Source organism: Dreissena polymorpha, chromosome 14 (assembly GCF_020536995.1).
Source record: "Dreissena polymorpha isolate Duluth1 chromosome 14, UMN_Dpol_1.0, whole genome shotgun sequence".
Classification (NCBI taxonomy): Eukaryota; Metazoa; Mollusca; class Bivalvia; order Myida; family Dreissenidae; genus Dreissena; species Dreissena polymorpha.
Window position 1 is genome coordinate 51,716,118 of NC_068368.1, and position 14,951 is coordinate 51,731,068.

The following is a 14,951-nucleotide window of genomic DNA, read 5'->3' on the forward strand; positions in this document are numbered from 1 at the left end:
CTTTGTCAAAATTAATCGCAATCGACCACTTATTGCAAATAGAGGACCGTTCAGTAAAGACAAGAATAATCCTTAACTGATTAAATTTGAGCTTAAATTTGTATTGTTTACGCATACTGTTTTACAAAAGTGGTGAATGCTTGTAGTGAGGTCACGTGATCATATATTTGAACAATCGATCGCGCGTTATTTCCGGGTCTACCAATTAACTCACGTCGATAAAGCTTTCTGAGTTTTATAATGATAAGACTTTAACACAAAACATGCTTCTGTGTTGTTTATGACAAATACATTTACATAATTACAAAATCAATAAATAAATCAGTAAATAAATACCTCGTCGGATGTTTTACTTAAAAAAACGACACGAACAGAGACACATCTAAGAACAAGCCTTAGCAATACATTTTGTCCATAAATGCATACATTCTTGTTTTCTTACAAATCAAAGAATAAATATTTTATTTTTTCCAAAATATGTTGATGTTGAATGATATATACATTTAATAAAAAATACAACATACGACAATCGTATTTCTGAATATGTACGTTAAATTAGTATGTGAATATAAGACCAAGTAAATATATGATTTATGGAAAAGATCTATGTAAGTACGAGTTTGGGTATTTGGCCTGAAGAAATTATTCAAAGGCGATAATAATTTAGTTGCACGCATTTACTACACTTACAATATGGCGTTTATTTACATGAACTTATTGCAAGACGGGTCAAAAACTGTCACCAGAATCAGGACCCACCGGATCGGTCATATTAAAAGAACCGTATTAATTGCGATAACAAAAAGTATCTTATAAGATGCAATTTGAAAAGGTTAACCATAAGATAAAATAATACAACAATTCAGTTGATGTAGAATCCACATTTCACAGGTGAAAATTGTATAGTTATACATGTTGAACAAAATTTAAGCGAATAATTAAGGGGAAATTGCATTATAAAAAAATTACAGTGACACTATTAAATATTACAACTACACTAAGAAATGGTATCCACGTTTGGGTACATTGTAAATAAAGGCTTAACTAAACGCATGTAAGCATTATACATGATTAAGTATGATGCCGTGAATACAATAGAAAAAAGAAGGGAAAACACAGTGTGAGCTAAAACTTGGTTTCAAGCCGAGACATATGCATCAACATGCTTACACCAAAACCACTTGCTCATTGTAGCATACACTGAGATTGCTTTTACGTAGAAAACGTGATCAATGAGCTGTTAGCAACATTTTTTTTTATAGTTTTCATGTAACCTACTCCTTTTTATGTTAAATTGTTATCACTTGATTTTCATTATGCCCACAGTTTTTAACGATAATCCGCCATTCACAAATTTAAGGATTTTAATGATATTGTGTTCCATTATACGCCACATAGGTCAACATTGAGTACGTGAGAAAATATTGTACTTTGAAAAATGAGTCAACAAGTCTAAGTAAACAATTACACATGTTGTTTTGCAATAACAATCTACATAAAGTAATCGATGGATTTGTTTATCAATGAAGAGGAACATAATAATTAACACATAATATATAAGTTAGCAACTGGTAGCGCCACTTAAAGAGTAAAGTTAATCTAAGGGCGCTTAATTTACTACCATGACTTGCTAAAGACTAAATCAATTGATGACAGTGTGACCCATAGTGTGTTATATGCTCCAAGTGTATTACTTGTCTACCGTCAAAACATTGGTTGCCTGTCCGTTTTGCACATTGTCGTCATCTACCGTATTGTCTGAAATAAATTATACATACAGATATTCGCAAATGTAATAACAGTTTATTTCGTATAAGATCTGATTAAATTAGCACCTGTTTCGTAACGCTCGTTTACAGCCTCAGAAAGGCATATATGGTGTTTTACTGCATATGGCAAAAGAACATCCATAATTAAATCATATATCACCTTCTGATATAACGTTCTCGAACTTTATAAATATGTTGTACTTAAATAAATTAACTTCAGTTAAATAATGCAACTAGATTCATAAATAAATAGCGTCTTACGTTTTGTTTCACGTTAAGTAGGCAAAAACATTCGTATAGTTTAACATTATTAAACAAAACATAACGAACATTTCATCAATATGCAAAAATACAATCACCATTTTTATGTTTATAAATAGCAATCGCAGCGATCACAATTCCCGATAGAGCCAGAATTGGAACGACGATGTAAACTGCGAGTAAACTATCAGTCTTTCTTTCTGAAACACGTAAGCAAAGCCATATGCATTATGCCACATATATTTTCTATGCAGTTGACTTTATTTATAACAAAGACATTGTGCAACACAGTGTAAAGGTTTGTATTGTATACTGGTATCGACCTTGCTCTTGTGTTTCATTCTGTGAGACTGTCGTTGCAACGATTTGAGAACACGTATTTCCCGTCGTACCAGACACACACAGACATCTGAACGTTATTCCAGCCGACGTACACGTACCACCGTTTGTGCAAGGTTTAGAGACGCAAGTATCTCCTGAAAAATATAATTGATTTAGCACACAGTGGTTAAATGATACACTGATTACTTTAATATTTAATGGTAAAACTGCAGTAAAACTATAGTTAACCCCTGATCTGCAGTGACGTATTACTTTTTTGCATTTTTATTTGATTTGAAATATCTTTCGAATCATATGTTTCACCATTTATTTAAGGTGAGAATTTACAGTGCCTTCGTGAACTCTTACTATATAGGAATATAAACTACATAAACATTACTAGTATTCTTTAATTAAATAGGCAAAAAAGGACAATACATGTACATACAACATGATATTTACATAAAAGGGGGTAAAGATGTAGTCAACGCCTTTGAAAGTTCAATATAAGGCATGGTGGTTAAAACCGGTTGAATTTCGCAACGAAACTCAAATTTGTCAATAATACATATAACACACGTATGTCTATATAAAAGTTAACCCAAAGGAAGTGATATTCCCTTAAAAATCAATGTAAGAACATTTAAATTCGATTCAATTACAATTTCATTAATAAGAGCAACAGAAAAAACAACTCTCTGAGGCAAGCTGAAATAATGTAAACATAAATGTATACTACATTCCTTCTCGTTTACACATTTTAATAAAGTGGAATCATATAGATCAAACCTTTATTATCAAAATGCATCTAAAATAACTCGCTATGAAGTATATAAAAAACACGATTACACAGTGCATCTTTAGGCGAATGTCAAACGCAATTATTTTATTTTAATCCATCACACTTTTATTTTATGCAATCAATCAACACCTGGAATCGACTAAGATAGTGCTGTCAATAAACCAGATGTAATCTGTATAATTTTGGGGTTTTAAAACATGAACTCTGTCTGACATTACAATACAAAATGGATAAAGGCAAAAGCAATATCAGACGGTTTCTTTATGAAACAATTTGAACAAATCGGAAAGTAGGACTGGTCACATTTGGCCGACATATTTTAAATCATTGTGTAATTTAAATCATTTCCTGCATGTTTGAATTGTTCGCTAAATATTTTATTTGACCTATTTTCGAAAAACGTAGTTTGAATGAAATGATTTGCTAAACAAAGGATCAAAATAAGGATTGACTAAATTTGCGACATTGTCCTGATGAGGAAAAAGCTTTGATAAATTCACACGATAGCGACGCAGAAAAAAAGAATTAAATGTGTGCTTTCCTTGAAATATTTCTAAATAAAAGGGTATTCATTGAATTGCAAACTAAATTCGTTATAATCATGCTTAAACAATTAAAATGAAGTGGATAGAAAGCCACACTCGAAAGGAAATTGAACAGAAGAGTTCGCTGAGAGTGTTTTATGTCAACTCTCGTTACCAAACGTGATGAAATTAAATAAATATAGTACAAAATTCCATTGGTGTATTGCATTTAGCATTTATGCTGTAATTTTTGTGGTTCTTTTTCAAAGAATGATATGACAAAAAGCTGAATCAGTACACTTTATTTTAGCGTCAAGTTGAAAATGACCAATATACAAATACATACATACATTTTTTTAGAGAATGCTTATATTTTCTACTTTAATTCAGTTAATATATTTATTGACTTTATGATAGGGCTTCATATGATTGTTTTAGCGGCAACTAAAAGAATCCCGGGCACAGCTATTATGTTTCACTTATAATTATAACTATATGTTCTAAACAATTCAATTGCAATTAAGAATCTATAACGTTTACTCGAATTCGATAACAATACATGAAACCGTTCAATACGTACATGGTATGGCCTTTAGTATATGTGTTAAAAGCGAACTTTAAACCTTATTACTTTTTTATTTACTTGTATTCGGACCTGTTTCATTACAATTGGATCCATGGAATCCTGATGTGCAGCTGCATGTGAATGCCATCCCATTCACTGCACACGACCCGCCGTTCATACAAGGGAAAGAGGAACATGGACCCGCTTAAATAAATAACTGTATGCATTGTTTATATTAAGTCAACATGTTTGTTTACAAACTTTCACATTCGGCTTGGATAATCATAAATACATTTGCAAGCTTATTAAAATGTGAAATAACACAAAAACTCATATCACCCCTTTTAATAAGTGAACAAATGCTTAAACACATGACAAGCAATATCTGGACACATATTTGTAGCTGAGTACAGTACAATTTCCACTAGTATACGCAACATGTTTTACATTTTGTAAACACAATTTAACGTTACACATATAACACATGTCAAAATGAAATATACTTGGCAGAAACGAGTTCAGTGGTCTATGTTTGCAACAAATAACAACGCTATTCAATAAATTAAGAGTTCGGGTGAATGTATTATCGCTATATATTTGACTTTTGTCGATTATTTCAGTAAAAATTATGATGAATTTGTCTGATTCCAAAAAACAAGAAACACGCCAACATGAGAATTATATCGAAAACGAAAAATCAATAACAAATGCATTAAGAATTATCGCTAATTAATTATAGGTATATAAAGTTGGCGAGCATACGTTTTTGTAAATAGAAGACACATATGCATAGTTGTTGATTCAACAACATTAAAAATTGTATACTGTTTGGCGAACAATGCGACTCTGTTAGTAAATCTAAATATGCAAATGCGCCTGAGGGATCTGGTATTTGTTGCGTATGCATATTAATATAATATGATACAGTTCAGGTTTGCTTTTCATCGTTGCAGAACTTCAAGCATGCATTTTCATTGACGAAAGAAAACATACCTTAAGTCTCAATTGTTTATATATATGTATGCATTATTGAAATTTTATTTCAGAATCGTCTCAAGAACCTTTACATATATTTATACTTTTTTGGTTATTGTTGCACAAAGATTGCACAACCTACAAATGCATATCAAATTTAACTTCCATTTGCTAATAAACACAAATATCAAAATGTCAATAATATGTCATATTATCAGCTTTATATTGACATTAGATGAGCATTCCGATCTCATAATCACGGTCAAAACCCCCAAGTTCGAAATTGTATTCTATGTTTGCACTATATTGTTCTGTACATTTGAGAAAAAAAATGAATTTGACAAAAAGGGATAAACAGTATATATCATATATATGACCTTAGTAATAGAGATTTCGCCTCCCCCTTAAAGTCGTTAAGTCCGAAGTTGTAGAATGTATCTTATTGAACGTTTTGCTCGATGATGAATTGCTTGCATTTGACGAATAAAGCATTTATTTGATTATATGTACAAGCACTTTTTCATTTTGTAAGGAAACCATTTCGACAATCTTGTTTGTCTCAATATGACTTATCATATTTGAGTAGTGCAACTCCAGATCATTAATGACATGATAAATTCTTGCTATATGATGCAAAAGTGGAATCGTAAAACTAATACCACGTATGTAGCGTCAAGAATAGGGCATACAATAACATAGAGCTATATTTCTTTCACTGAAAACTACGCTCGAATTATGAGTGATGATTGCCACTCACTCGTGTACACATTTGTACAACGAAACATAGAAACACAAAAATCGTTTTCATATGAACACAAACTTCACCGAGATTGACAGGAATAGTGTCAAATAAGCGCCTAAGTAATGTCTTAGATAATATTACGATGTGTTTGTTTAAACATGTTTTAATCCACCACTTGGATTGTTGCACGGGTAATTTTGTCGGTTCTTGTGCAGGTGCTTCAGTTAAAACATGGAGATGACGTTAAACAATCATCGTGATAAACTGATACAAAGCAATGAATGAGTTAAATAATGCAACCACATTTAAAGCCATTACTTTTGTTAGCAAACACACTACTCCAAACCGTTTGACCATCAAGGTCTGACCAAATAAGTTGTTAAAAGTATAACAGTAAAATGCGTCGTTTTCCAAATCATGTATGTTTTATAGTTTTACCAATTCATATGTATTAATATTTTTAAACGGAACTATATTAAAAATTGAATAAAATAGTAGTGTAATCTTGCTTGGTTGAAACGATGTTGACTTTATATGAGATTTTTTTTGCAAATACGGATTTTTTTTAAATAACTGTAGACAAGTCCCATAATAATATTTACGATCACAACTCTTATAGCCACACAAACAAGCATGTGAAGCATACATTATTTTCAATGCATTATTATTGTACCATTATCAGCGAGTATGAGTAAAGTCACATATATTTTAAATACACGTTACATATTTAGCAATGAATGTTATACACAAATTTTTGAAAAACAGAACATGAGTGGAAAAAATCTAGAAGGAATGCACATGCGCATCAATTGTTTTGACAATTTTTTTTCATACTGTACAAACTTACTTTTTAAAGAAAACCGTGCATTACAGATGCTGTATTAGTCAAAACAATACTACTTATATACTAGTTGAATCATCGTGTTACATACCTACGACGTTTATAGTCACAGTAGTGGTGTTAAACGTATTACCATCACTGGCCTGAACTGTGAGGGTATAAGTGGGCGTCGTTACCGGATCGAGGTTACCAGGCGTTTTCAAAGTCAGCTGGCCTGTGTATTGGTCTAACGAAAACGTGTTCCCAACGTCTCCACCTCAATTGATATAATTAACAAGTCAATTAGTATAAACATTGCGAATACTCATATACTATAGGCTTTTTTTATATAGGCAGAGAGCGATCACTAATTTTGAGACACTTTATGATAAACAGATTAACATTAAAATTGTTGTGAGGGTGGAAAACGAGCTTGCTAAGGTCTTTATATGGAAGTAGGGTATACATGTAAACTCCAAACATATCGTATTGCTAATTAGTTTTCTATTTTCTGTATAGGATTGACTTACAAATGATTAAACAAGCAATCATAGTCATGTTATGGAAAACAACTAGATATCCTTATTAAGTAGTGATTATATTGAACTAAATTTTCGTTCAAACAAGACCAATTTATTCACAAAAGAAGTATGCTTGTGTATACAAAAATACCCAATCGAGACACACTGTAATTTCTTATAACTTGTAACACGTATTGGTCCAATTGTAATTTGTTAAGCAGGCACTTGCATACGTCAGTAAAATGCGTACACAATGCTTAATTTTATAATGTGCCTGTCTTACCTGTTATAGAATATGTGATGTTCGGATTGAGATCCTTATCGTCTGCTTGTATCGTTAATATGTAGTCTCCTGAAAGTAGGAATCGTTTTGAATGTTTTTGAGCGTTATCAGGCTTAATCTGACTACTTAATGAAGTTTTGCAATCTATCATTAATAACTAGCTATTATTGACCATAATGTGCATAAAGCAAACTAATATATGGTAACATTATTAAACATTTTACGTATAATTTGCTTGTTAAATAGTGTAAATTAAACTTGTATTGTTATACACTCTGTAAATCGTTGTTATTTTATCTCCATATTTCCACCAGAGAACCGAACAGAACAGTTTATTTAGTAACTCAAGGCCTCCGGCCCATAAAACATAGTATAATACAATTTCAAAGTTGTGTCATATGTTTCTATAAATATAATACCATATATAAGTGTTTATCGCTCGTAACAGATGTAAAAGGTAACACGTTTATTTCATAATAGTGCAATCATTATTCGAAGACATGGTATTGTAACGTATTTCCAGATGATTACCATGAGTTTAAATATAAACTCCTTAAATTACAATACTGTTCACAATTATCACATACCAAATGGAAGAGTGATATGTATTTAACAATAACTAAAATATAAATGAAAAAAACAAACAAACGAAAACACACACATGAGAGAGAACAAACAGAAACTCATTTCTAAAGATAGAAAGTTCAGACCTGCGTTTCCTGTATTATAAATAGTCCCTGTGTATGAACTTTTTGTAAACTGAGGGGTGTTGTCATTTTCGTCCAGTATATCCAACGTCAGCCCCACGCTAAGTTCACTTTGCTTTCCGTCTGTAGCACTATTATTTGTAAATGAGATACCGGTTCTTTTGATATTACATATATTGGTAAATAAATACACATAATATTAAACAAATGTGATCAATTGAGTCATTGGCCTGTTTTGATTAACTTGAAAGCGGTTTTATGAACATTAATGATAAAACAATTTATATCGGATGTTTTCGTTATCCAATATGTATATTCGTAATAACAAGGATTAACGGCTAAACCCATTCAAGTTATAACGTTGGTCCAAAAGTTTCCGTTGTCAAATTCAATCGCAAAATATCTTCCAAATAGAATGCTTGCAATTTATGAATTTTGTATCTTATTGCAATGATGTATGCATATAGATTTGGGCAATGTTTTGTTAAATGATTTCTACTGCAAATATCCGCAAGGATATTAAAACATTAATTTGACACCAGCTCGTTATTTTCATGTATTAAGCTAAAGCTAATTTGTTTCTATTTTATATGATCTCAATTATGTAGTAGATGTCCGCCTTGAAACGAGAGGTCATGGATTCTGATTCAAAATCACGGAGCGTTCTCAAAATACTTTTAGGAATCTAATATATGGTTTTCCCATGCAACATATATTATACTGTCACTATAAGTATAATGCTCCTGATGCAAAACCTTAAAATAATAGGTTTAACATTTATCTCCCATCTTCATAATTTAATATTTAAATGACTTTAAACTTTTTGTTGTGTGATTTATAAAATTAAATTGTACATTTGTCTACTTTGACAACATAACACAACCATATTGTTTTATTTGGGACATACATATAAGCTGACACATCAATCAATTAAAACGTTTTGGAATGTCAATTAGTCACAAATGAATATGTGGGGATAATGCAATTAGCATCTCAATATTGTAATATCAGTTTCGACGTATAAGCTCTGTATCAATACAAAAGCGACATTACTTTCTTTACGTTAAATAACCAAAAATAAACAACATTCAACACAATTGCCACATGATCGATATTTCTTTACTGTTTTTACAAATCGGAAGTGGGCCGAATAAATAAATTACATAAAAATCTTGTTTGAGAGTTGTTAAGATACACATATATGAAGATCAATTCTCCTTTTGAAGGTTTATTTACATGGATGAAGAATTGTCAATCATCCGAGTTTTAAACCATTCAAAGCTAAATATAAAAAAAAATCAATCTTCATAACGGTCAGAGCATGTTTGTTTCACTTACTTGAACACAAAAATAAACTGAGATGTTGTTTCCCGATCTAACTTTACAAACGCCGGCGTCAGCAAATTCCAATTGTAGGACCCTTTTATTAACTGAAATGGATGCAGGGACGACGGTTGCTGCGTCTGGATTGTAACGTTATTTTCTAATGATGAAACGAGTTTTACTTCGTATATACTAGTATTTTCATTGATGTTCTCACGGCATGAAGTACTTTGATCCCGACTTGACGGTTGTGTGAATGCTGGTGGGACATCGCTCAATACTGAAATACATATTTTGAAGCAAGTTGTAGACACAAAATAAAAACACGATATTCTAATTCGCATCTTCAGTATCGTGTCATTTTTTGCGTAGCTTTTGAACATTTTAATAACTTAAAAAATACATAACCTACCTATTTTTAGATTACAAAATGACAACGATTGTTTGCTTATCCACTTATCTCAAACGACTATACTAACGTTTTAAATATGTATGCTGCTAAGCAAATGTACACAATAATACATTCTAATTAAAATACCATTTTGGAAATAATCAATGGAATACAATACATGAAAACAATGCAAAGTTATTATCAATCATAACGCACAAATGATCTAATGTTGTGTTGTATATAGTGTCTTGTCATAAATATGTTCATGCAATTTGACGTTTGACTTACTTCATTGAAAAGCGGTGGTTAACATACATTTTCCTACTAACAATTTGAGTTTTACAATGCTATTCAGTGAATGGTTGTCATGTTAATGATACAGCACTTGCATGTGTTAAACCACACTTTAGGGTACATTAATTGGGTACAACATATTTGGTTTTTGTTTTTGTTTTTTTCGAAACACACACACACACACACACACACACATATAAATATATATATATATATATATATATATATATATATATATATATATATATATATATATATATATATAGCTTTCGACCTCTCGGTCTTCTTCAGCGGCATTTATTTTTGAAGCATATCATGTTTAGCGGAATTGACTTTATATTGTTGAACGTTATATTGCGCGCCAATTTTACTATTCTTTTTGTGCTAAGTCCATATGGTTCGAACGTTCTCAGTTTGCATTTTCAAAGTTGTTAGATGGTCTTCCGGTACTCGTCGGATCCATTTATTTTTTCTAGTCCCATGTTCCGGAAGTCCGCGACGCTGTGGCTGTTTGTGTAAAAGTGCTCGGCAACCGGGTCATTATGTCGAGTACGTATCCGGGACAGGTTAACGTCGTCTTTGACAGGTTGGTAACAACACTCATTTTGTTTCCGTCATGTTTCGTTTAAATTCGATTAGAAGAAACATGGGTATCTCACCAGCAGCGGTGGAACTTCCGGTACGCATTAGGGCAACCCGAAGCTTCATAAACCTTGGATGCCTCTCCGAACTATTGTTAACGGCCTTAATCACACGACAGAGAAGATGCGGACATAGTCGAGAATGAACTGCGCGATCATGTGACGTCACTTCCGTCGAATGTGAGAGACACAACCGACTTTCAAAACAAAATAGCACATATACAGCAGCCGCTACGAGATGGTACCATCATATTTTGTTTAGATGTGAGGGCTCTTTACCCCAGCGTACCAGGAGAAGATGCCCGTGCTGCAGTAACTGAAGCTCTCAATCAGCGAGTGCAACCGGAAATAGCGACCAACGACATAATCATAATGATGGACACTGTCCTAAATAACAACACCATTTCTTTCAATGGAGACCACTTTGTGCAAAATGAAGGAACAGCCAAAGGATCGCACTCAGGTATGAACTACGCGTCGACCTACATGGGAGCCTGGGAGAAAAAGTTATTTTCAAAATCAAATAAACATCCCATAGCTTACTTCCGGTTCGTTGATGATGTTTCGGGCTTGTGGAAACATGGTTTGGAGGAACTAAAGACATTCCATGCGTTGGGAAATAAAATCCAACCACGAATACAGCTCGAGCTCCGCTACTCCACAGAGCAGCTCGAATTCCTAGACACTATGACGTCAATTCTATCAGAAAAGCTGGTTTCAGACTTATACACCAAACCAACGAATAGGCACCTCTACCTGCACATGGACTCGTCTCATACCGAATCTACGAAAAAGGCCATTCCGTACGGCTTAGGTGTTTGGCTTAAACGAATATGTTCGGAAGAGACAGACTAAAAAAACACAGAGATGAGATCAAATACCAACTACTGAAGCGAGGATTCAATGGCCGATTCGTCGAGACAGAACTGAAGAAAGTTGATAGCAAGAAGCGAGAATATCTGCTGCGTACGAAGGTGCCTTCGAAAAGTTCGTCCACGATACCGCTCGTTATCACTTTCTCCAGAGCGCTACCAAATGTCGGCCATTTCCTCCGGAAACAACTACCCACACTCCACACTTCCGATCGAATAAAAAACGTATTTCCTTAATCCCCGTTACATATTGGTACATAAAAAACACAACCGAATGTTCTTCCGGGTTCCAAACAGGAGCGGACCTTGTGGGTCACAGAGATGGGCAATCTGTCCGTACATGGTGGATGCCGAAAAGTTCAGCGATACCACAGGCAAAACCTACAATGTGCGAAACGAGGTTACCTGAAAATTCACCAATGTAGTATACTCTGTGCACTGCGAACGCTGTAAAACTTTTGTATACGTAGAGGAAACGGGAGATACCCTGTACCAATGACACCTCCTTAACCTGTCCCGGATACGGACTCGACACAATGACCCGGTTGCCGAGCACTTTTACACAAACATCCACAGCGGACTTCCGGATCATGGCACTAGAAAAATTAAATGGATCCAACGAGTACCGGAAGACCATCGAACAACTTTGGAAACGCAAACTTAGAACGTTCGAACCTTATGTACTTAACACAAAAGACTAGTATATATATATATATATATATATATATATATATATATACACATTTTTATGCTCTGTCTTTTATTTAATCGGTATTTTGATTTGTGATGAAATGAAATGTTTGTTTTCATATTTGTTTCTTGAATATAATGATCTGGGTCAAGTTTAACAACCCAATCCAAGCCTCTTACCTCAGTTTAATTCATGTGTGCATTTTAAGTATGTGACTGTTTATCCACTTTTGTTTCGTTAGTATGAAACTCTTGGTCAAGTTTGCGGGTAGGATCACTTTAATACAAGTTTAACAGCCTAATCAAAGCCGCTGACTTCAGTTGTATTCATGTGTGTATTTCTAGTATGTGACTTTTTGTGAAGATATTTTTTTCGTGAATATTATACAATAGGGTCAAGTTTTAGGGGATGTATCTCATTTAGTTTAACGGCCCAATCCAAGCCGTTTACCTCAATTGTGGTCATGTGTGTATGGCTTATAATGTGGGCTCCCGTACGATACTTTTTTGCAATCGTTTTGAAGAATGCTCATTTACTTTTAGGTTGTATTAAGGGATTGATTTCCAATTGTGTGTATTGTTGACATATAGACCAAGCTAGGGATTATTTGGGATCGGTTGAGTCAAGTTAAAGGAGAATGTTAATACAAACATAAAACAAACTTCAACTGACTTAATAATTTTGTTAAACGGTTACTAAATTACACAATAGATTAAAATATGGTTTAAATATTTATGGTTAAAATAATTTATATAAAAATGCATTTCAAGCAAGTTAAAGAAAGCTCTTACGCGGTGACGCAATCAGCACCCACGATGCAATAACCCTGATGATGTTCATGAGGCAAAGCGGATCTGAAACGAGAATATGCCGTTAGTTTGGTAAGTCTCTGTGTTACTTAAGTCAGTAATTATACGCATTCGAATCTTTTGTTTTGCTGATAACAGTTATTCCCGAACATTATTGTGTCTTATTATGGACGCAGTAACATATAGAGAATAACAGGTTACTGCCTGATTGTTTTGTAATATATCAGACGAGGCTTAGAAAAAAATTAATGACGACGCTGCATATTTTGCTAAAAATGACGTCATGAGTACTTTCGCTTAATATTTGAAAAATATTTTTTTTTTCTTTTTATGCTGCTTTTTGTGTATAAAATATATCACAACTTTGTATCAAATTGTTGGTCCTCTTCAATTTTCTTAACAAAAGATGATAACTTTATAGTTGATTCCTATTAATATTAATTTCCTCCAAATATTGACTGATATAACAAATTCCTGTTGAACTGATATAAAAAATATCAGGCAGCGTTATATCAAGCAGATATCAATGTGGCGGTATGATAAAAATAACTATTGCTACTACAACTGCTACTACTTCTACTACATCTACAAATACTACTACTGCTTCTACCACTTTTACTATTACTACCACTACTGTTATTATTACTTTATTATAAAGGCTTTTTACAAACGAAACGGAGTGATTCTTTTTTCTTGTGAAAATAATCCAGTAATATATACATTTGTCAAAAACATACTTCGCAACTTTGCACATGAATATAAAAACGAAGTAAATAAGCAATCGACCGCTCTGGCAATAATTATTTTCATATTCATTCGTAAGAGCTTATTTACAGGCAAGAATCGTTAAGTAAATACAATATGTTTGTCGGAAAATGTAGTTTATGGCCATTAAGGAGTGCAGTTCAGACAAGCTGGCGTGAAGGTAACCGTGTACACTTAGTATGACGTTTACCTTTGAGCAATGGCAAAGTTCCGTTTCAAGATCGTGGTCCTTTATGTTGTTGATTAAACATTAAAAACGTTGGACAAACATGTTAAAGAGTCTGGAGTCATCGCATTGAAATGAGCAATACAACTTGGTAGGTTTTGTCTGGTTATATTATATAAACCAAAATGTATACCTTAAGTGTTTTTTTCTTATGGCCCTTACTATCGTTTAATAACATGAAAACACGTTTCTGATAGTATTATTATATATGGCTTTATTAATATGTATACCTGATACACACGCACCGTAAAATTTATATACACGAAACATTTGAGCGCGACATATGCAAATTGCCACATAAACACTAGCAAAAGCATCTACCGTATAGCGTGTTTGCTCCACAAAAAAAGAACAACACAATAAGGGGTTATCGACCGATTTATCATGAAAGTATTAAAGCGCCTTATTTTATATGGATGAAAATCTAAGTATTTGGTGTGCATGTACATTTTATGTTTCATACTACAGTAAAGGTCATGCTAAATAACTCTAAACAATAACATGCAACACAAGTCGGGTGATTTGAAATACCGTTAATGTCTCAATCATAACGCTAACTATGAGTGTTATCTTTTTTGTCTTAATATTATTTCAAAAAATAATTTCTTTTGCGTATACATACATGTAATACTTTCATTAAACACATTTT

At 33.0% G+C, this 14,951-nt stretch overlaps 1 protein-coding gene across 5 annotated transcripts in view; it reads right to left on the reverse strand.

Moving 5' to 3' along the window:
• Positions 1–262: 262 nt before the first annotated feature.
• The window catches only part of LOC127857940 (protocadherin-15-like), a 22,580-nt gene continuing 7,891 nt past the window's right edge, over positions 263–14,951 (reverse strand). For 3 of the 5 annotated variants that reach the window (XM_052394712.1, XM_052394713.1, XM_052394710.1), the window contains 9 exons: positions 13,294–13,356; positions 9,629–9,893; positions 8,294–8,421; positions 7,584–7,652; positions 6,892–7,056; positions 4,321–4,446; positions 2,354–2,506; positions 2,129–2,230; positions 263–1,758 (listed from right to left, as the gene is read on the reverse strand). In XM_052394712.1, the coding sequence (XP_052250672.1) occupies positions 1,691–1,758; positions 2,129–2,230; positions 2,354–2,506; positions 4,321–4,446; positions 6,892–7,056; positions 7,584–7,652; positions 8,294–8,421; positions 9,629–9,893; positions 13,294–13,342 (1,125 nt within the window). In that variant the 5' untranslated portion in view covers positions 13,343–13,356 and the 3' untranslated portion in view covers positions 263–1,690. The remainder of the gene's footprint in view (positions 1,759–2,128; positions 2,231–2,353; positions 2,507–4,320; positions 4,447–6,891; positions 7,057–7,583; positions 7,653–8,293; positions 8,422–9,628; positions 9,894–13,293; positions 13,357–14,951) is intronic. The other 2 variants (XM_052394711.1, XM_052394714.1) reach the window with 2 other exon arrangements.